Genomic DNA, 24,594 nt, shown 5'->3' on the forward strand with positions numbered 1-24,594 from the left:
TTAAGAATTCCTCATATCAATGAGATCATATGATACATGTCTTTCTCTGTTTGACTTATTTCACTCAACATAGCCCATTACTCTCTGATCCAGGAGAGGAACATCTGAGTATTTTCTTTTTTGTCAGTATAATGAATTTAAAAATCTCATTGCTATGGGAGTTCAGAAAATGTCCTGGGTCAGAAAATGCCCTGAATAATTCACAATATATGATGCAGAGAAAAACATTTCTGGACTCAAGTCAAATCTTGGCTTCATGTGATTCTCTGTCCTTATCTATAAAATGAAGATGATAATATCACAAAGTTATTATGGAGATACAGTGAGATAACATATTTCAGAGTTTTTTTTATAATCAGCAAAAGCAAGTAAGTAAGCAGAAACTCAGTTGATGACCTTTAAAACTGACAACACTTGGCATATGGGTAAGGACCAACTGGTTCTCTGTACTAAGAGATTAGGGTTAAGATTTTTATATTCGAAGGTGGGTGTTTGCCCACAAACATACACTTTTCCAAATGCAATTAAATCCTTGCCCAGAAGGGCTTCATTTTCTCCAGATGTTTATTTACTTATCAATCTTCTAAGAATTCAAAGGCAAGAAGTAGCATATTCTTCAAAACCAATTGCTTAAAAATTAGTCTATGGTCCCATGATTCTCTGCCACTTATTTTGGCTTTGATGACTCTAAATCAGTTGAGATTTGTATTGTTTTTCATTTGTATTTTTCAATATAATTGCAAAAGAAAATATATTCATTTATTGAGCAGGGATTTATTGAGATACTCTGATGAGCCAGGCATTTGCTAAGCATTAGGATACAATGGTGAACAAATAGGTCCTGTTCCTCTCTTTATGCTATTTATAATCTCCTGTGTCTTAGTCTAAATGTCTTAGGGTCTCTGTTATTGACTATGACCCATGCATGGCACCATCTCTGTGCTTACTTTAAAAGTGAAGAATAATATACTCTGGTTTCTCTTCAGAATAAAGCAGAGGTTGAATTTGGACTTTAAAAAGTGTAAATAAGAAATAACACAAGGGACATAAAATAGCTTGATACTGTGGTTTAGCTCTGTTGCTACTTCATTGGGTGACCTTGGATAAGTTAACCTTTCTGAATCTGTGTTTCCTCATCTGTAAAATTGTCAAGCTCCTTCGGAGTCTAACCTTCTAGGATTCCATAATTGATATTGTAAATTTGAGGTTCAAGAGCTTCTGAACCAAGTTGCCTTTTTTTTTTTTTTTTTGCACTTCTCATCAATCCATCTTAGGTCTTCTTTGCTGTGGCTTTGTCCACTTCTAACTATCATCCAGTCCAAGCCTTGACTTTTCTGCAATAGCTTCATAACTGTTCCTCTTCTACTCTTGCTCCCTATAACTCGTTCTTCACATGGCAGCCAATGTTATCTATTTAAAATGTTAAATTAAATAATCTATCTACTCTGTTGGAAGTTGTGGAAGTGTTTCCCATTATTCTGAGAATAAAGTTTCAATTCCTTATGGTGGCCTATATAGCTCTATATGTTTGGGTCTGTACCTATTGATTCAGCCTCCTTGTGTTCCATTTTCTTGATCTTGGCAGTGAAGCTTTCTGAGATACTTTCAGACATTCACAGAGAGCGTTCCCCTTCTATTCTAAGGCGATCACACTCTCCCCTCAACTTTGTCCCTCACGTTCTACAGCACTCTGTGCAAAAGTCAGTTCTTCAGAGAGATATATATCTCCCTGTTATATATTCTTTCATACTACCCTGTACTTCTTTTTCACTGTACCTGTTAGGATAGCATCTATGTTATTAATTGTCTAATTATTTACTTAATTACTTAGTTAATTAGTTATTTAATTTCTGTCACCTTCCCTGGAATCAAAGTTCCATGTGGACAAGCACAGTTTTATTCACCTCTGTATCTTTAGTGCCCAGCAGAAGGATTTGCCTCAGTAAATACTCAGTGAATGAATGAATAGATGTAATAATTGCCTAAAATTTTAGTGTTTACATCAGCTATGAGATTATTTGTATGGGAGAGCATAACATGTATATCAGGAAGTTCTGAGGAAGTGTAGACTTTTATCTCTACATAGTTATTGATCTCTGCTTTTATAGGGGGCTTCCTCGTTGTACCTGATTTGAAACAGATATCCACCAAACTGTGTGTGCAGGACGCTGTGTTGGGTAGTCAGGATCCAAGCCCTGTCTTTGAGCTCACAATCTAGCAGGAGATCAGCCATAAATCCAGATAACAATTATGCAAGGTGGGAAGTAGTTATTGTTACAAGAGAGAGCCAGCCATATCTAGAGAGGTAGTGACCAAGTGGGTCTTGGAGGATCTGTGTGATTTAACTTCTTGGAAATGGTTGGGAAGAGGCAGTGTAGAATGAGTCCATAAGCAAATGCTTGTCTCCTACCAGTCCTTGTAAATAAAGCCAGATCTCTAATCAAGAGACTGGAATTAGTTAGATCCATTTTTATTCTACACAACTCTTGACCTTTTAGAATTTATTTTTTTTAATTTACTCTTTTATTACATACAGTATAATTCAGCTTTTGGTGTATGGAGTCTCTGAATTTGGGCAAATGCATACAGCAGCATAAAAGCTGCTATACTTAAGATACAAAAAATTTCCATTATGCCCCAAAATTTCTCTCATACTTCTAGCGTACAGTCAACCTTCCCTGACCTCAAGCCCCTAGAAATTGCTGATCTGTTTTTTGTTCCAGTAACTATGCTTTATCCAGAATGTCATTTATTTTATTTTTTTAAGATTTTATTTATTTATTTGAGAGAGAGAGAGCACAAGGGTATGTGGGACGGGGGTGCGGGAAGGGTGGAGGGAGAGGTAGAGGGAGAAGCAGACTCCCCTCCAAGCAGGGAGCCTGATGCGGGGCTTGGTCCCAACCCCCTGATCTCATGACCTGAGCCAAAAGCAGATGCTTAACTGACTGAGCCTCCCAGGCACCCTCAGAATGTCATTTATTTTTTTTTATTATGTTCAATTAGCCAACAAATAATACATTATTAGTTTTTGATGTAGCGTTCAACAATTCATTAGTTGCGTATAACACCTGGTGCTCATCACCACATGTGCCCTCCTTAATATCCATCAGAACGTCATTTAGATGGAATCATATGGTATTAGACTTATTTCGCTTAGCATAATGTATTTGAGATGAATTCATATTATCGAGTATATCAGAAGTTCATTTCTGGTCGCTGAGTAGTATTCCATTGTATAGATGTACCACAGTTTGTTTATTCATTCACTAGCTGAAGTTCATTCAGCTGCTTCAAGGTTTTGGCAATTATGATTAAGTCTGCTATAAACATCTGTTATAGACTTTTGTCTGGACATGAGTTTTTATTTTTCTGGGTAAATATCTAGAGCTAATATTGTAGTTGTACAGTAAGTGTATGTTTAACTTAATACGAAATGTTAAGCTGTTTTCCAAAGTGACTGTACTTCATTGTGCCTTCCCATCAGCAATGAGTGAGAGTTTCAGCTGCTGCATATCCTCACCAAAAGTTGGTATTTTCCATTTTTAAAATATTAGCCATTCTAGTACGTATGGAGTAGTATCCTGTTTAATTTTTAATTTGCAACTAATGACTAATGATTTGGGCTATGTTTTCGTAGGCTTACTTGCTATCTCTATATCTTCTTTGATAAAATATCTATTGAAATTTTTGTCCCTTTTTAAATTGTTTTCTTACTGAATTTTGAGAGTTCTTTATTTAACCTGGATATAAGTTCTTTATCAGATATGTAATTATAAGATATTTTCTTCTGGTCTGTGGCTTATCTTTGCTAACCTTTACTTTTTCAAATAATTTAGAAATCCTGTTCCCAGTCCCATCATCAGATCTAGCACTATTCTGTTCTCTGCTTAGAATGTTTACAGAGCTTTTTGGCTTTTTTAGGCACAGCGGGGCTATGATGATGAAAAGGAGAATTGCCCTGTTAACGAGGAGCCCTTAGGTAGTTGGAAGGAGAATCTAGGCATTGAAACATCTGTAACCATGGGATGGTGTTCTGCATGCCATAAGGGATGTATAGATAGCGTGCTCAACTACAGAACACTGCCATTCATTCATTTATATCTGGCTATTAAAATACTTTGAGGACAGGCTCAAGAGAGAAACAATAAAGGTTCTGGATAATTAAATTCTAGGAACTCTAATAAAGTAGCTGCCCCCACTATAGCCCCATGTATTATCAGGGTGATGACCGGGGTTGGGAGATAGAGAGGAAACAGCAATGCCTTTCTCACCTTGATAAATCACAGTCCTCCACTCCAGCAACTGTAGAGCAAAAGGACCACCTCAGAAGGGATTAGCTTCACTGCCTCTCCACTCCCTCCTGCCCAGGTTTCTGTAATGGTATCTTTTGTCTTCATTTGTGGTTTGTACAAGGAAAGGCAGAGATAACAAGTAGATAAGAGAAATTCCATTCCTGAATCACGTGGAATTGCACAGGTGTATGACCCATCAGACAGCCTCAGGGCACAAATATATTTTCCAATGGAGTCCTTACCTCTGCCATAGTTGTAATTAATATATGTCACTTCATTCTTCCAGGACCACCAGTGACTCCCAGTTGCTACCAAGATAAAGTAGGAACCCCTTCCCCTGTATAACCCTAGTCTCCCACTCTCAGGCTCTGCTCCAATGTCCACACCCTGTAATCCAGCCCCAGCTGACTGACCGGCTCCTCACAGCTCCCGCGCCCTCTGTGCCTTTGCTTATGATGTTCCATCAGCCTGGACTCCTCCCTTTGTGTCTGTCAGCACACGTTCTATTCATTTTCTGGGCTTAATTCAGATGTCATCTCTTCTGTGAAGGTTTCATTGAACTTCCCACCTCTCATAGTAAGAAATAAGAACTACTTCTGCCTTCTTATGACATGCTACATCTTTTTTCTTTTTAAGCATTTACTTCATTTTGTTTGCATTGCGATTGTCTGTGCATGCTCTCCAGATAGTGAGATCTTTGAGATGAGAGACCCTGTCTTCCTTGTGTCTTTATCTCCCTAGTGGAAACTGTGCGGTATAAACTGTTGCATGTAGTAGGTTCTCACCAAGGGATTATTGATTGAAGGACATGCCATAACCCACAGTTCACCTTTCTTTATGACCCAGACAGAAGAGGTGTTTGAGTGGCTGATAGTTGTAACTGGAGGTGACAGGGTGATCTTATGTGCTACAAGCGAATGCAGTTTTGTTTCCCTATTGGCTGTGATTATGCTCTCCTGTCTAGGATAAGAAAAGGATGATTTGATTTTGAGTAATAAGCAATGCAGCTCTAATTGTCTACCTTAAATGCCTTCCATATTTCTGCTTAAGATGATTTTCTACCAGCATGAAATGTTCTCCTTCGCAGACAGTTGATGGAGGAGCTGAGTCATGCCTGACTATTCTTAATAAGACAGAGGCAGCTAATGCCTGAGGGAGCTGCCTTCGAGGACAAGCTGACATTTCTGACTTCTCAGCTTTTTGAAAGTGGGTGTTATGAGGGAAAGTTGAGCATTGAAGATAGCTTCAGAGTCTCCTGGAAACATGACTAGATAATGACACTCTAATTCAGACAGATGTGATCTGCCCCATTGCCTCTTGGCTGTGATGTGTGCCTTCTGATGCTGGGAACTGCTAATCAAGGATTTTATGCTTCTCGTTAAAGAGACCCGGTTTGTTCCACTTTATGTTAGCTAGTGCCCACCCACCCACCCCAACTCCACTCTTTTCCCTGAAAAACTGGCTTGATTTTAGAATTTTAAGATTCAGGCTAAAAAACACTCTTGATGGGGCGCCTGGGTGGCTCAGATGGTTAAGCGTCTGCCTTCAGCTCAGGTCATGATCCCAGGGTCCTGGGATCGAGCCCCACATGGGGCTCCTGGCTCAGCCGGGAGTCTGCTTCTCCCTCTCCCTCTGCCTCTCCCACTGCTCATGCTCTCTCTCTCTCTCTGTATCTCTGTGTCTCAAATGAATAAATAAAATCTTTAAAAAAAAAAAAAACACTCTTGATGTACGGGCTGATTCTAAACCCATCATACTGTGGAGATGGAAGGGGTTAGAGATCATCTGGTTTTATCTTATACATGAAAAAGCTGAATTCAAGAAAAGGGAAGTTACTTGGCCACAGTCAGGGTTCAATTTTAGACTCTGGAATGAGGCAGATCTGTGTTAGAATCCTCTCTCACATACTTCCTATGGTTAAGAGATAAACTGAGGCATATTAAAAATTTTAAGAGTTTATTTGAGCAAATATCAATTTGAAGCAGGCAGCAACAAACTGGAAGTGGTTGGGAGCACTCCACCAACAGGAACTGGGGGCAAGATTTTTTTTTTAAGATTTTTATTTATTTATTTGAGAGGGAGAGCACTAGAGAGACAGAGCAAGCATAGGTGGGGGGCAGAAGGAGAGGGAGAAGCAGGCTACCCGCTGAGCAGGGAACCCAATGTGGGGCTCGATCCCAGGACCCTGAGATCATGACCTGAGCCAAAGGCAGACACTTAACCGACTGAGCCACCCAGGCGCCCTGGGAGCAAGACTTTTATAGAGAAGAGGCAGAAGCAAAGCAATAAGATTGTTTGGCTATAGCTTAAGCAACTTGCATTAGCTGATAAAGTCTAGTTGGCTGTTTGTGATCAGTTTCCTTGCGTTTTGGTTTGTTGACCTTGAGGCATTACAGACTTAGGCTTTAGTTTGCTTAGGTAGGCTGCTAAGGCATTAAAATCACCTCAGTCTAATGGCCTTCTTGTTTAATTAATTTAACTCAGTGCAATCATGTGGATATTCTTTCCCTTACCTAAGACTCACGCTCCTCATTTATTAAATGGAGGCAATAGTAAAACTATCTGAAAGAGTGGTTATGGGAATTGAAAGAGATCATAAAAGTACATCACTTAATACCTGACATATGGGAAGCATTCACTATTAGGTGGTGGTGGTGGTACTTATAATAATAATAATAATAATAATAATAATAATAATAATAATAATAATGGTGGTCACACTGATGGAGTTAGGACAAGAAATAAGGTCTCCCGATCCTATGTTGTTATTCTCTATGGAGACTACTACAAAGTGTTCCTGAGAGTACACATATTTAGTGTCAAGGAAGTTTAAAGGTATCTGTCTGAAATCGCATCTGCATATTCAAAGAGAAGCTCAGTAGCTAGTTTGGTATAAGACAGAAGGAAAGAACATGGTTTGAGATGTTGGTTAACATAAAGAATCAATGTGAGTGGGAAGAATTGAGGGAAGAGATTATATATAAAGTCTCTAAACTGGAAACCAAAGGACTGAGCATGATACCAGAGAGCCTGAGAGGGTTAATGGAGAAAGGACTGGCCCTGGGAGGGTTACTGGTTCTGGAGTCAGAAAGCTCTGCTGCCCACTAGCACTGTGACTTTCCCAAATCATTCCTGAGCCTCTCTTTGAGCCAAACTCCAAAATGGGGCAACAATGCCTCCTTCTGTGATCAAAGAACATCATGTGTCTGAAGCTGCCAGGTAAAATATAAATTATTATGGATCCTATTAACAGTTATGGATTTGTCATCTTGGATGAGATATGGTAGGGGGAACAAGGCAATGATTAAGTGATGAGTTTGGAACATTTTCCTGCCTCTAAGAGTATGGAAACAACAAGCTGTGTTTCTAATCAATGACCTTCATTATCAGTCTCTCCACGAGGCAGGGAAATGTAGCATTGGGAGGCTGGAGATGCCTAGAGATGAGCATTCTGGACTGGACAGTTTTGCCGGGGGATTTATACCTGTATAAACACATACCCCCATAGATATACAGACCTGGACAACTTCAGTTGTACCATGAAGCTCCTAACAGGCCTCGTGGCAATGAAAACAGACCCTTTTCCTGATCTTGCACCAATTTCTCTTACTGTCATTTCATTTTTCTACTTTAGAGTAATTATTTTGCTTTTTTTTTTCAATGGAGGACCATTGGTGCATAGCCCCTGGTGAGTGTGTATAGAGAGGGAACAGTGTGCCCTGAGAAAGAGGACTCACAATTGGAAGGAGAGTATAGAAGACACTCTACATTTTTATTTTCCTGGAGTTAAACTGCTTTTACTTCATATATGGAGAGTTCCTCCTCCTGTTTGGCTTCCTAAGTTGTAAGAGCTCTGGAGTTTAGAAAAGTTGATTTGTAGTTTCCCCTTTCTCTTCAGCACTACATATAGTAGAGGTGAATGTCCTCAACCTTAAGACTGTGGTGAGTCAAGAGGCTGAATGTATTGTCATAGCATTGTATGGGGGACAGATGGAGGCTACCCTTACGGTGAGCAGAACATAATGTACGCAGTGGTTGAATCACTGATGTACACCTGAAACGAATGTAACATTGTGTGTCACCTATACTTAAAAACAACCAACCAACCAGAATGTAAATATAGGTATAAAAATTCAACCTCTGACATACTGGGGGAAAAGCAAAAACAAAGACTGATTAATGTCAGTGTAGTGAAACTCTCTTTCATAGTTGGTTTTATAGGCAAAAGTTACTTGTGATACAGGGTGAATGACTAGGAATCTGGAAGGTTTCATCCTGCCTCTGCTACTAACCAGTCTTTCCCTCAGGCATTCCTTCACCCCTCTGGGTTCAGAGCCTAATCTGTATAATGTGGCATGTTGCTGGGTGATTCAGAAGGCCTCCTTCCAGTTCCAACGTGTAGCAGTTTTCTAAGATGCAAAGGGGATTATAGGTGACTTAAATATTTAGAAATGTGGACCATGATTGTATCTTGGCATTTGTTTTCCCAAGATCTGTTTCCTCCCCTTGGGAGCTAACACTGTTCTCTAGCTGAGGGGCCACTGAAAACACAGCCACTCAGAACTCCTCCCTTGTGAATTCTTCCAGCCACCCCTTCATCATTCACAGCCAGACGTCTCCCCAAACCCCGTGGCTTATGCTCTCAGCTTCTGATGTTTTCTTCCCCTGATTTTCTCTCAGAATCTTTTGTCTTCTGCTTGTCACTACCAGCCTTCAAGAAAAATCTACATGCTTGACACATTATTAAAATTGAATGAGACTGCACTGGCATCTCACAGGGGATGCCTCTCTTAAATGCAGTGGCAGGATTGTAGCCTGTGTCTCTTCCTGGCAGCTGATGAAGATCTCAAATGCCCTTTCACTCCAGGCAATTTCCTGAGGATTGCTGGGGAGGTTACTGGCAAGGCTCACAAGATGCTCTTTCCTTTGGCTTTGTAGTCGTGTGTAGAATATGGCTGCAAGTCTTGAGGTGGAACAACCGTATAGCTCCTAACTGAGTTCATCCCTTGATGTACTTTCACTGAACAAGCCTCCCCGAACCTCCAGTTGAGAAGTCAGATGTGAGGATGGAGGGCACAAAGACCCATTGAGTACCTAGAGGGCTTTACATTTCCATCACGCCGTTGAGTGGAAAAGTGATTGCTCGAGCTATCTTCGCTAATTAAGAAGTCAGTCCATGCTTTGCCTGCCTTCTATATTTTGGGACTCAAATCTTAATTTTGTGTTTTCTGTCCCTGGCTCCGGTAAAATGCAATAAAAACTCACAAACAAATACACACAATAATTTGTTTCTCCTGCTATCTTTCTAGGTCTTAATTCCCTCATCAGTAAAAATCAACATAATAGTTGTAGCTAAAATTTATTAAGTTCATACGGTGCACCCAAGCATGTGGTATTTTTGTGTATGATCTTTTTAACCCCTGTCAACAGTCCTATGTGGTAGCTACTTTCATTGGCTTTGTTTTTGCTTCCTGCACTATTACATATGAGGAAACAGGTTCCTTCTTTCCAGGTGCCACAAGTATGGTCCACATTACCACATACTTTGCTTTCAGCCTCAAAGACAAGATCCACATATTAGCGTCTTTACCTGTAGAATGAGAGGGAGGAAAAGAATAATTGTGTGGCTTGATCATACCGAATGCACACAAAATTATCTTCTATGGCCCACCATTAATGCTATTTGTTCTGATATTCTGAAGTTTGGGCTTTTTTTTTTGTTTTTGTTTTTTTTTTTGCCTTTTTAATCCTCTGTTTTGAAGAGGAATATAATATTGTACTATGTACATTCCCAATACCAACTGGGAAAGTTTCTGCAGATGTGTATTTGGATGATGTAATAGAAAGGACATGACATTTGGATCGAAAAGAAGTGATTCTTTGCTTGCCACTCGTGAGCTCAACATCATTTATCAAGTTAGCTCTCTGGGCTTAGTTGCCCCATTTGTAAAATGAAAGGGTTGTTCTAAATGTTTTTAAAATTGCCTTGTAGTCTAATGCCCTTAAACACTTGGTTAGAGGTAAGCCCCCATAGGTTAAATGTTAACAACATTTATTGGGCCACTTTCAAGTTTGAAATTGGCCACACTCAGTTTGGAATTAAGAGAGGAATGTAATATTACTAATAGTGAGAACCACTGAACAGCTCTCGCTAAATACTTTAAAAGTACTGTCTCATATAATCTTCGAATCAGCCTTCTTTGACACGTGGGAACATTTAATTTACTTGCATGTGCTCACATGGGTAGGAAGTGACAGGACAAGGGTTTGAACTGGGACTGTCAGACTCCAGAGACTAGTTACTGTGTACACCATCGGGAAAGTCGTTTCGGGATATAAGAGACTTGGTTTGCGCCCTCCCCATCTCTATCCTAGATTGTTGGCCCTTGTCTCAGACCTGTTTTTATTCTCTCTTAGCTTCATTCACTACTCTGTGGTATGGTGGATTACCAGCTATTCTACCGCCCCTGGGGGCTATGACCAGATCTAAGACCCGTACATTCTGAGACTCTATGATAAAGTGTGAAATACTTTGACTTCCAATGCTGATAATCTATTTCTTGAATGGAAATCTGAAGGCAGACACCATGTTTATAGCCGCTAGCCCTCGTCGGACCCTGAATAAATATTACGTAATCATGAAGATAGAGAGCGAAAAGCTGCTTGATTATGATATGAGAATAGTAATTGGATCTTTACATCTTAATCATGGATTAGAAAAGATTGCTGGGGGTGGGGGGCATAAAAACCAGCTAATGACTGCTTAGAGTTTCTCCAGTGTACAGTGCCACACTTGACATAAGCCAGTTTATTTGTTGTCACAACAGCCCTGCAAAGAAAATCATTCCCTTCAGCTGCATGAGGATGCTCATTACGGTGATTTTTTTTTTTTAAGAAAATAATGGCACCATCGTACAGAGGCAGCACACCCAGAATCCATTCTTTAGCCTGCTAACCCCCTCTGCAACTTTGATGAGAGAAACAGAGCTGTTTGTAGGTGGCTATTAGATGATGCTATTCCATGTTCTTCCTCATTGTGCACAGCAGCAGGAAGGGGGGCTTCTGGACCCTCCTTGGACATTAACACATGATGATTAAGGGTCCTTTTGTTGGAGCTCCGAAAGCTGGCTGTGGACTGACTGCATGGAGACAAGAACGAGCCTACAGACCTTCAGCAGCTCCTCTAGACCCAGGGACTGGAAAACTCTCTGGAGACCCCAGGGTTTTTCCTCAGGTCCTCTGCCACGAGGGAAACTTTGAGGAACGTGGCACTCATGTTCACAAACTCAGAGAAGAACCTCCACATGACAGATTGCCTGAAAACTAAACTGTTCAGAGCTCGGGTGTACTCATCCTGCAATGATAATTTGGTTCATTCATCCTTTAGATAATTTGATTCTGTACCTTTAAGTATCACCTGCAATGGTATATGTTCTGAATTTAAACTTCATAGATTGGGTTGTTTTTCATCTGTGAGGGTTCTTTTTCCTTTTTTTTTTTTCACCTCTTCCTTTTCATTATTTTCTTTGTTTTCAGGTTTGCCTGGTAATTATTTTCTCCACTTTTTTTTTTTTTAAAGGGCCAGGCCCACCCCTTTTAATTGATATAAAATAGCAGTCTTTAGGTCAGTGTAAAGATGAATGTCCAGTGCTGAGGGGAGGAGTGGCACACAGTCGGGGATAAAACTTGTTCTAGAAACAAACTCTAATGACACCTGCAAAATTGAAGCTGTAGCTTGTGGAACCCCACCCCCGGCCCCCGTCAACCAGCTTTCTGAATTTGGCATTCTTTCCTTATCTGGCAAATCTTATCATCTGCTCAGGGCTATTTCTTATTTTCTTCAAATTACTCAATCAAGAAAACTCCCTTCTTTGGTGGGAGTAAGGTATGTCTAATTATCTGGTCCAGGAAAACCATCTGCCGAGTTATGAGCGCAGTGTTGTTGAACAGCACAAGCAACGTGAGGATGTCTGATGGATGCTCACGGCCAGCCGCTCCATTTCTTCCTCCCCCACCCCTAACTTCTCTCTCTTCTTTTGACAGCTTAGTTGACAACCACAGAACTTCAGAAACGTTTTCTAGACGTTTGCTTGAGTAGCTCTCCCTTGAATAAAAAACACCTGTTTTAATGGTATTTTTTTCTACTTATAGCCTACTCCAGGAAATGTAGTTTGTAGATTTTTTTTTTTTAAACTGGTTGTTTACTATAGAACATTGCTCGAAAACTATCCCGATATTTTTATTTTTTCCATTGAGGGACAAAAAAAGAATATATGTTTTAAATGTAATTAACCAAAGAGACAGACTTATAGGGTGGAGATAATCTCACAAATTGTTCAACCACCTGCCGACTTGAACAGATGAAATAAGACATTGTTATCCTTTGGTATGATGACTAGCTGTGAATAAGGAGACGCAAAATAGCAGTGGCTTAAACTAATACATAGCCAATGTTAATGGGCTTAGGAATAATCTGAGGATCTTGTTAAGCTGTAGGTTCTGATTCAGGTAGTCTAGGTGGTGCAGAAGATCTGAAGTTCTGACAAGCTCTCAAGACTCTGATGATGCTGGTGGGTTGTGGATGACACTCGGAGTAGAAAGGATACACAAAGATTTATTTCTCATGTAAAATCTACAGCTAGAAAGCTCAGGGCTGGTAAGGCAGTGCCTTATGTTACTCCTTTCACTTTCCCATTTCACCATTTTTTGGGTGTGGCCTTCATTCTCATGGTCCATGATGTAGCATCCATGTTCCAAGCAGCAGGATGGTAGCAGGAGCATAGGAAACATAGGAACATATCAGCACCTCTCAAGAATGGTTTTCAGAGGGACGCCTGGGTGGCTCAGTCGGTTAAGCGTCTGCCTTCGGCTCAGGCCATGATCCCAGGGTCCTGGGATCGAGTCCCGCATCAGGCTCCCTGCTCTGCGGGGAGCCTGCTTCTCCCTCTGCCTCTGCCTCTCTCTCTCTCTGTTTCTCGTGAATAAATAAATAAAATCTTAAAAGAAAAAAAACAAAGTTAAAAAAAAAAAAAGAATGGTTTTTAGAATCTACCACATGAAATTTCAAACATATTCTATTGGTCAGAACTTTGTCACCTGAGCACTTCCCAGTGACAGAAAAGTTTGGGAAATGTAGCCTTTATTCTGAATGGCAATGTGCCCAGATGAAAATTCCCATACTTTTGAAGAAAGGGAGTGTGTGGACATGGTAAATGGGACATGTCTAGCAGTCTCTTGCATAGACTGGAGTGACGGAAGTGTTTTCCATAGAAAATGGCAGTCCACAGATTAATTGTAGATGGTATGTGCATAGACCTTTACAGTTGCTATGTATAGTACTTTATGTCTTAGGCTCATTCAGTTTTCATAACTAATCTACAGAGTAGAGTACATTCAAGTACATTCAAGTATGAACTTGAATTTCTGGTTTGGGAAGCTGAGGTTCATAATGGCTGAGGGACTTACCCTGACTACCCTCTTCAAAATTGCATGCTTCTCCCTCTTCCCTCTTCCCCCTCCCTCATTCCTGATCCCTCTTACCAGGTTTTATGTGTTTCTTTGTTCCATTGACTTACCTACCGGTATACTCTATATGTTTCTTCTTTAGTGTGTCAACTGTTTATTGTCGGTCTCTCTGTGTTAAGAAGGTGAGCTCCATGCGACCTTTGTTTTGTTCCCCAGTGCATCCTGAGCATCTGCTTTAGCATTTGCCACAGGACAGGATGCTCAGTATGTAGTTTTTAAATGACTTATTAAAGCCAGAAGGTTTGAATTCAAAGCCTGCCTTTGAATCGTGTGTGTTACCCTCCACCGTACTGCTCTGTGCTCTGTGCCACATGCGTCTTCTGTCAGGGCTCCTGCTAGTGTTTCAGTGTCTGGCACCCCTATATCTTGCCTTGAAAAGTCACCCCCACTTAACTCGTTGACTTACTCTTTGTCATCGTGTCACTCATGCAACATTGCTCACACCTTGGATTCTCCCTGGATCACCGTCCCAGGCTCAGATTTCCCGAGAAGCCACGCATACCTCTAGAAAGACAAAATTAAGCAAAACTGTAAAAATGCATTGTAAAGCTAGCCTTTCCGTTATACTTAATCTCTGCCCTCAGGCCTAGATAAGATTCCTAGAATGTACCGATGGGACAGTTTTTAAAGCCCACTGAGTTCTGGTTGAAGATGTAAAAAAGGGACTGTTTCTGATCACAGTCCAATCTCAGGACTACCATTACCATCCCCTATCTAACATAATATGATATAATCATATAATAGCTGTTCTCCTACCTAGAAGCCTGTTATAATAGTGGGCTCATTCCGCCAGGTATTTTCATTTAGTCTTCCTTTTTTCCAAGATTGTCAACTTCTTGACAGGCGAGGACCTACTCAGATTTATTATGCGAATTTAACCTAATCTGTCCTGAGCTCCTTTCATTCTACGGGGCCCTTTAGTCCTCATTCAACACTATAAGGTGGGCATGGGATACATGCAGAAACTGAGTCTGAGAGGGGAAGCATTTTGTCCAAGGCAATATGTCAGATAAAGGGTACATGGCAAATAATTACATATGGGACGTAATTCCAGTAGTTAAATCGCTTCCTCTTTCTTTCCTGTACCTGAGCTTCCTGAGTTTTTAAGTCTGCATGTCTCTCTGCCCCAGCACCCAGCACAGTGCCTTGCTCACAGCAGGCTCTGAGCGAATATTTAATAAATACAAATACATGAATAGCTTTCCTGTGGGAAATATCTTGCTTTGAATGTGTGAGCGTAGACTGGGGACAAGCATCCGAGATCTATGTTCAGGCAGCTTTTATTTGTGCTACTACTCAGGCAAAAGTAAGTCAATTAATCTCTCTGTCTCCGTTTCCTGGCATGTAATGTGGGAATGGGCATGAAAGCCCAAGAGGGTGTTGTGAGATTAATTAGTTAAAATGTATACCCTGCTATATAAATGCTAATTGCTGTCAGGAGCGTGGGTTGGATTTTCCAGTGACTTGGCTTTGGGAGGCTTTGCACATTCCATTAGTTCTCAGTGCCACCAAGCCTCAGCCTTAAGAAATCCTTTGGCTGAGGAAAACGATGACTTTGTGGCTCCCCATGTTGAGGGCCAATTTAGAGAGGACTTCCACTGTGGAGTCAACTGGGTAAGAACGGACATTCTACACAAAAAGTAATTCTCTGTGCCAATAATTTGCTAAATTCCCTTTGCTGGTATTAGAGACAAATCTATTTGCATAACAGCCTTTTCCTCAGTCTTTTCTTCGGCTGGTGCCTGCAGTGAGTCATATAATTAATTTGGTATTACATGACACTCCAGCCTGTTGCCATAGATTTTATTTTTATTTGTTCATTGGATAATTTAAAAAGCTCTGACAAAATACCCTCAGGTGGCTGGCTGGCAAGGGAAACTTAAAAACTCACAGAACAAATTTCAAATGGGAAAATAACCCAAAGAAAAAGCTCAATAATAATACCTTTTCTGGGCTAATGTTTAGGAATACCGATACGTGTGTTTTCAGTCCCTAATGTAATGGAGGCTGATTCGCTTTATAGATATGTTTATTTGGCCCAAGGAACATTCTGTAAGGGAGATACCTAGCAGGTGTAATGATCTCTTTTCCACTTTAAGATGAATCACATTATTGATTGAAAAGATATTAAGTCTCAGGAATCAGCCCCAAATCTTGGTGATTGATCTGTATTTGAATTTTAGTATGCAAGGGCCTTTAACAAATGCTATTTTAAAATGTGTCTGCACTTGATTTATTGAGTTATGTTATAAAAGGAAAATTCTGCCTTCTTTTAGTAGTCAAGATAGGTAAAGCTAGTCACTGTGACATGTCCCCCAAATCTCAGTGATTTAACACAACAGAAGTTGATTTTTCACTCAACCACAGCCCCTTGAGAGAGTGATGGCATCTCTGTGGAGCTCTGCTCCAAGCAGTGAGAGGAATCCAGACCCCTTCCATCTTGTGAAGTTACCTTATTCAAACTTTTCTGGCCCTCAGGGTCTCCATATGAGGACAGGAGAGAGCGTCGGAGATTATGTTGGGAGTTTCAAGATAAACCATTTCTGGCCTCATTCATTGGCCGGAACCAAATCAAATAGCTCCGGTTCAGTTGCTAAGGATATCTGTGTAGTCTCCAACCAGGGTTCATGAACACTTACCCAGTCTCTGCCACATCTACCCTTGTGGTCACCAAAGTTCCATTTCGTACTTCCTAAGTTGGTGGGATGTCACACCAGCTTGTGGTTGGGGTGTCCCACCAGCTCTCTGTTTGTCTCCCTTTCCACAGTGTGCATTCTCCTACTTTTACACAAGAAAAATTGACCTGTCACTTGTCATCTATCTTACTATTAATCGTGCCCAGGACTGTAAAGACCTCCAGGGACCAAACAAAGTGATAATTTGTAATGTTGGTGTCAGGAAGTCTCCTTTAATCAAAGTACCATTAGCCCTCCGAAGGGCTTCCACTTTCTCTCCAGTTTTCCAGTGCTCCTGTTAAGAGAGTCATGGCGTGAGACTGCTGTCTACTGGCCCAAGTTGGGGCGATCTGAATTGAGATATATCAGAGAGTAGGGTTGCAGGAAGGACGATCATTTGCATCTGATCGCCTTGCCTCTGCTGTCATCCAGATGTGGACAAATAGTGCAGAGCTCTTGAGAGAGGTGCCTTTAGGAGCAGCATAAAGAATATTTTTATGCAATGCGGAAGGCGGTAGCATCTTTGTCATTCAGATAACAAATAATATGGTGAAGGTCCAGACACCATCAGCCGCCCAACAGCCTGTCGTTCTCTTTTTCTTTTAAACTATCACTTGGTGAGTCAAAAGTGAAATGACTGCTGTGCCAAAGCATAGTGATACCAAATTAAAAAATGAAATCAAGGCTTTTTTTTTTTTTCCTAACAGAGTAAATACGATCAGGGTGGTTAAACACTGAGAATGGCTTTGCCAATTGTGTTGCATGATAGATATGCCCTCCCTCCCTTCCTCCCTTCCTTTTTTTTTTTTCTTAATTATTATTTTAATGATGTTCAATGGAAATCATTCATGGAGATTTTTTTTAAGGCCAATATATTAAAAGGCTTATACCAAAAAAACTGTACTCTTTCTTCCTTAACTTTCCTCACATCCGTTAGCTCTCTTCTTCAGCAGCCACCACTTTTAAGTATTTTGTTTATTTATTCTCGCATTTCCTATCTATATTTTGCTAATCAATTTGTGTATATTGCTATTTTTCATTTAGTAACCCCGGGCATTATATTGTTCACTTTTTAATTATATTAAATGAGATTTTTTTTTCCTCTCTTAAATAGCCATCCCCTCTCCTTAACTTACCCTTTCCTCTCTATCTGCTAATACTACAATATTTGGTTAAATCAATAATCATTTAATTAATATGCCTTCATATATTAGTGAACTGTGATTATGTTTACTTTCTTATTTTGGGAAGTTATTAATTTCCTTGCCTTCATATGCTTACTTTAATTTGGACCTTTTGGGTAACTGTTTTCATACTTTACAGTTGCCTTTTAGCATAATTTTCCACAGTGCTAATTTCATCAGATAATTCATTAGTTACAATTATCATTTTTTTAACTGGAGATTTCCATTACCTTCTATTTACACTTGTTCACCCTAAACCCCGCTGCATAGCTGTTAGCCTGAGATCTCTTTCATTGTTATTCTGCGGATTTCTTTCCCCTCTCTCTTGAATTGGATCCCCTCTTCCTCGATCCCATAATTTGCTATTTTTTCCCCCTCTCATTTTGGTAACAGCAAGTACCTCAGAAGCCTCCTGATAAAGAGCATATGGGAAGGAAAATTACTGGGTCTTGATGTGTCTGAAAATGCCATGTTCACACTTGATTGTTTCCTTGGGTTTAGATTCAAGATTGGAAATAATTTCCCTTCACCTATATTGTTTCATTATTTTTTTTATGATGATGTGTTAATCACCATACATTACATCATTAGTTTTTGATGTAGTGTTCCATGATCCATTGTTTGCGTATAACACCCAGTGCTCCATTCAGTACGTGCCCTCTTTAATACCCATCACCAGGTTAACCCATCCCCCCAACCCCTCCCCTCTAGAACCCTCAGTTTGTTTCTCAGAGTCCATAGTCTCTCATGGTTCGTCTCCCCCTCCTATTTCCCCGCCTTCATTTTTCTCTTCCTGAAAATAATACATTATATGTTAAAAAAAAAAAAAAGAAGATAACTTCATTATTTTCTAGCTTCTTGTCTTGTTTTTGAAATTTCCACAGCCATTTCGATTCCTGTCTTTTGTATGTGATCATTTTTTATCTCCTTTCTTACTCTTTGGTAGTTTTTAAACTCTTTCCACGATTTTAGAAAATATTTTTGTGGGGTAAGTCTATTTTCATCAACTTATTTAATTGATGGTTCTCTTCTGTTTTTTTTTTTTTTTTTTCTTCTTTTGCTGTATGTCATCTACATCAAGGGACCCAAGCTAAAGGAGGCTTAGTCTCTGTGCTTTTATATTTGCCAGGGCAGAAGAAAATGGAGCATGATAAAATATGCTCTAGCCCTTAAGATAATCAACACAAGTGACACTCACTACATCATATTGGCCAAACTCGGTCACATGGCCCCTCCTCCAGAGGGGCAGAAAAGCAGATTCTTACAATATGCCTAGGAAGAGAACCCAGAGATATTGGGCTAATGGCAATGGTGATTCCTTATCTTGGGGTTGGCAGTTCCTTCTGGGTTTTCCCAGTGTTCTGAAATGCACATGGGTGTGCTCCCCAGCTTTTCCCTGCTGGTTTAGGATTTATCTATTTAAATGGGCCGAACTGGTTACAGCTTGTCAATTTTGATGTTGTTACTATCTTTTCTCCTATTTTTGCTCTTACTTGGGGTTATGTCTTGAAAAAATTATTTTAGTTTTAGTGGAGTTTCAGAAAGGGGTGAAAATGGTTGTATATATTCAGTCTGACATATACATCTGGAAAAACTGTGGTTGTAATTTCCTATAAACTGAATGAGCTGATTCTGCAACTTTGTAGCTTTAATGAAATTGTATTTGAAGAATTTGGTAAGATAGATGTTTTATGAAAAAAATTACTATCATGTTCGTATTGGTGTGAACAACATTTTGATCTTCCCAATTCTTTCTTTGTATACTGGATTTTAAAAGGTGTTTCTTATTAAAAGCATAGCAATTATAAATAATAGTAATTTGCTGAGACTTGGAAAAGCCAGTTTGTTAAATTTCTCAGAGACCTATTACTTACCTAGGGATTTATTGCTTACAAATCCTTCTGCAAGTCATAAAGCTTCAAATTCTTTGCTTTTATCAAAATTAAAGTAACCACAAATTTAGTTGTTCTCTCAATTATCTGCTGCCACAAAAACGTTGCCTTAATAAGCAACCATAAAGTTTAGTGACATACTTCATTTTATTTATTACATATCTAGTTTTGCTCCTGAGTCTATGATGTAGATATCTTTGCCTCGGCAGATCTAGCCTGGAGATCAGGAGACCAGGGAAGAACTGAGAGTCTTGGAGGGTTGTCTTTTCAGTTATAATTTTCCCCTCAGAACCTCCTCTGTTTCCAGAGGGTGAAAGAGCACATGACTGCTTTTTTCAGGCGAGATTCTCCCCCATACCTTATAAGGTACGACAGGATCAAGTTATCAGATCAAATCATTCTCCATGAGGTAATGAAAAGATGATAAAGGAAGGTGGAAAAGTCATTTCTTCATGCCACAGGTGACTACTCCCATGCTATTATTACAGAGAGGCTACTGAACATAGCCAGACAAGGGGGTTTCTGGAAAAAATTGGGTGTCCTGAGAAGGTGTGTTTTCTCCAGGCCTTTAACATGAGATAACTCACTGGCCTCTTCTTTGTTTTTGATCATTCCAGAACGCTGTGATGATTGGGGACTTGATACCATGAGGCAGATCCAAGTGTTTGAAGATGAGCCAGCTCGCATCAAGTGCCCACTCTTTGAACATTTCTTGAAATACAACTACAGCACAGCTCACTCGGCGGGCCTTACTCTGATCTGGTATTGGACGAGGCAGGACCGGGACCTGGAGGAGCCGATTAACTTCCGCCTCCCTGACAACCGCATCAGTAAGGAGAAAGACGTGCTCTGGTTCCGACCCACCCTCCTCAATGACACGGGCAACTACACCTGCATGTTAAGGTAACCTGATTCTTGGTGATGACTGTCTCTTTTCCCTTTAGTTCCTGGATGATGTAATTTCTTCAGGGAAGAAATTACAACCACAGTTTTTCCAGATGTATATGTCAGACTGAATATGTAAGGGAAGAAAACATCTGGAGTTACACCTCACCTCAGTGGATTAGCAGAGGTTGCCTAAGAGGTGTGCAGAGAAAAATGGCTGTACTCCTGCGAACTTTCTCCATAAGTGGCTCCTTTTCAAACCCTGATGTATATCAAGATTATCTAATCATAGAGCCTTGTTTATTTGTGCCTTTTCCCTGATGTTAGAACCTGCCTGCATTTCTGCCCCACCTGCAAGCATCTATTTCCCTAGACAATGAGCAGGGTGGAGAGCAGGACCTATTCATTTCTGTTATTCTTGGCATCTTTCGAGGTCCCTGACACAGAAGAAAGCCTTAGGATGCCTATGGAAGAAAGAATATTTGGGAGATATCAAATGTATTTAGAACAATGCCTTTCAAACTTTTTCACCAAAATTCCCCTACAAAGCAAATAAACACCGTATCACTGGGAATCTAAGAATATAATCCAAAGAACCCCACCAAGACTGCAAAATTTCTTTCAAATCCACTTTGTTTAATCTTGAAAATTCATGTAGATTTTGCATTTTATTCCATAATATACCTATTCTTCTATTACCACAGATTAATACTGTTTCTGCTCTGAAAAAAAAAAAAAGCTTTAAAAAACCTGAAGTGCGGGGCACCTGGGTGGCTCAGTTGGTTGAGCGACTGCCTTTGGCTCGGGTCATGATCCTGGAGTCCCGGGATCGAGTCCCACGTCAGGCTCCCTGCTGAGCAGGGAGTCTGCTTCTCCCTCTGACCCTCCTCCCTCTCACGTTCTCTGTCTCTCATTCTCTCTCTTGCAAATAAATAAAATCTTAAAAAAAAAAACAAAACAAAACCTGAAGTGCCTCTGAAGAATAATCATTTTTGAGGCTTAGATCTTTGGCTACTTTTTTTCCCAAGGTCCCCTTTTAGCTTCCAAGCCTGACTTTGTTTTTTAAATTCCCATCTGGCTTATGGATTATGAGTGTTTTTGTTTTTGTTTTGTTTTTACACAGTTTCCTATCTTTGCTAGGGCTACTAAAACAAAACACCACAGACGGTGGCTTAAATACCAGAAATTTGTGTTCTTGCAGTTCTGGAGGCTAGAATTCCAAGATCAAGGTGTTGGCAGGATTGGTGTCATTTCTCTCTCCTTGGTTTGTGGATGGCCATCTTCTTTCCATGTCTTCACATGGTCTCCCCCCTGCATCATCTCTGTCCTAATCTCCTCTTTTATAAGCACACAGTCATATTGGATTAGGGCCCACCATTCTCATTTTACCTTAATTACCTCTTTCAAGACTTGTCTCCAAATATGGTCACATTCTGAATTACTGGAGTTTAGGTATTCAACATATGAATTTAGGGGACTCAATTCAGCCCATAACAATAGGGCTGAATGATATAACAATACAACAGCATAGAATAACATAACAATAGATAATTCCACACCATCTTTTGAATGTCCCTTGTCTCTCATGGCTATGAACTGTTCTCTGATGGAGAGATGTGACTACCTTTTGATATATTTAAGCTGTGTTACAATTAAATGAAAAAGGACCTCTTCTCTGTCACAGAAAGCATTTTCATCACTGTGTCCTTGGGAGTCCCTTGGAACCTCTGAAGGTGCTTTTGAGGTTTTCACCCAACTCTTTATTTTATGGGAGTGGACTCTAGACCAGTGTGTGTCTTCCAAAGAACCCCTTGTCCACTATTTATGTCCCAAGACAGCTTTGTAGGAGAGGTTAGGACAGATTATAGTGGAAAGAGCACTGGATGAAAAAACACAGAAACCAGGCCATCATCCCAGCCCTGACGCTACTCAGCTGGTGACCTTAGGCACGTCAGTCTGTGTCTGAGAGCTTTGGCATCTGTATCCACTCATCCCAGCCCTGACGCTACTCAGCTGGTGACCTTAGGCACGTCAGTCTGTGTCTGAGAGCTTTGGCATCTGTATCCACCCAATGAGAAAATCAGCCTAAATGCTCCTTGAGTTCCTTTCCATCTTTGGCAGCTGTTAATCCGTTAACATTCCACAGGTGGACATCAGGAAGTAGCTGGGAAGGCGTCATCAGTAGCTTTGTGGATGGCCTTGTTCTCTACTCTGCATTTTAGTGTTTCATTAACTCTGTTTCTGTTTCCTACTTGTCTAGAGCTCTTCCTCAAACTTTTCTAACCTTCTTTTACATTGCGGGAGCAGTGTGGCTGTTAAGGCCTGAGTATTCCTTTAATGTGATTTATCAACTTCCAAATGGCCATCTCTTCAGGTTTCCTGTCGGCCTATCTTCTATGTCCCTAAAGAAAATCTAGAAGTGAACTTGTCTGTTGGGGACACCAGAAGCTTCCCACAGCCCTGAAGCAATTCCTAAGTGGAGAATGACCTTAAACTAAACTGTGTAGAATCAAAGGCCATAAATTAAGATTCATCCTCCAGGACTGTACCACTTGTATTCTTGCTTCAATACCCCTCTGAGGATAACATCCAGATTTTACTTTTAAAGCCGGAAAAATCAGTCCCACCACTGTTCATTATTATTTTAAGTCAGAGAATATATCTTATGAAGCTGAAAATTACCCTCTGTATAATTTCCACCTGTAGCATACTTCTTCCATGTGGTAGACCTTTTGCTATTTTTAGGTGGCGATTATCGCTGCCACTCTCCCTTCTCACCTTATTACCATTGTCATAAATCATCTTTAAACATCCCTTCTTGGGGAGGGAAATGCATCCCCCCATTTCATTGTATTTAGTCTCAATTAATTAGTTAATGAGTATCTAATATGTATTTGGCACCTTATTTTTATTTATTTATTTATTTATTTTTTAAAGATCTTTATTTATTTATTTAACAGAGATAGAGGGCACAAGTAGGCAGGGCGGCAGACAGAGGGAGAGGGAGAAGCAGACTCTCCGACGAGCAGGGAGCCCGATGCGGGGCTCGATCCCAGGACCCTGGGATCATGACCTGAGCTGAAGGCAGCCGCTTAACCCACTGAGCCGCCCAGGCGCCCCTATTTTTTTTATTTTTTTTAAAGATTTTATTTATGTATTTGACAGAGAGACACAGCGAAAGAGGGAACACAAGCAGGGGGAGTGGGAGAGGGAGAAGCAGGCTTCCCCCTGAGCAGGGAGCCTGATGCGGGGCTCGATCCCAGGAATCTGGGATCATGACCTGAGCTGAAGGCAGACGCTTAACCCACTGAGCCACCCAGGCACCCCTGTATTTGGCACCTTAAATAGACATCACAAAAAAGGGTAGACAGTGAATGACCCATTTACCCATCACCTTAAGAAATCAGTTATTTTTATTATCTGTGTACCCTTTATTGTTTTCCTATGCATAGACATACATTTTACATCCATTCCATTCATTTAAGAAACATTTAGTTGGTGCCTACTGAAAGTTTAGACGCTGTACTACATGCAAGGAACAAAAGAAGACACACATGGTCATGTCCTGTTTGAACTATATAAATTCAATCAAGGAAATGTTTGAGGTGCTCAGAGAATGAGAGGCCTAATTTAGAAATGGGGTGCATGGAGGATGACATGGAAAGCCTCCATGTAGAAGGTGGGCTGATGGGAGGAGAAGAGCCCTGAGGCAGACTAAATGACCTGTGTAGACATTCAAACATAAATGCCATTCCCCAGGCATCCTAAAATGTAAATATTTTAGTATACCAACAGTAGTGAATTGTGTCTGTTTTTATTTTGTGATGTCAAATTGGTATAGGAAATACCTCCATAACACATTTTTTTAAATAGGGAGTTGCTATTTTATTTTATTTATTTATTTATTTATTATTTTTTTAACATTTTTTTATTATGCTATGTTAATCACCATACATTACATCATTAGTTTTTGATGTAGTATTCCATGATTCATTGTTTGCGTATAACACCCAGTGCTCCATTCAGTACGTGCCCTCTTTAATACCCATCACCAGGCTAGCCCCTCCCCCAAGCCCCCTCCCCTCTAGAACCCTCAGTTTGTTTCTCAGAGTCCATAGTTTCTCATGGTTCGTCTCCCCCT

At 40.3% G+C, this 24,594-nt stretch overlaps 1 protein-coding gene across 1 annotated transcript in view; it reads left to right on the forward strand.

Moving 5' to 3' along the window:
• Positions 1 to 24,594, forward strand: part of IL1RAP (interleukin 1 receptor accessory protein) — a 121,058-nt gene that overhangs the window by 61,944 nt on the left and 34,520 nt on the right. Inside the window, exon 4 of the mRNA XM_081814056.1 lies at positions 20,186 to 20,472. Coding sequence (XP_081670182.1) covers positions 20,186 to 20,472 — 287 coding nt within the window. The remainder of the gene's footprint in view (positions 1 to 20,185; positions 20,473 to 24,594) is intronic.

The sequence above is a fragment of the Leptonychotes weddellii genome, chromosome 1 (assembly GCF_054177405.1).
Source record: "Leptonychotes weddellii isolate Sample4059 chromosome 1, ASM5417740v2, whole genome shotgun sequence".
NCBI lineage: Eukaryota > Metazoa > Chordata > Mammalia > Carnivora > Phocidae > Leptonychotes > Leptonychotes weddellii.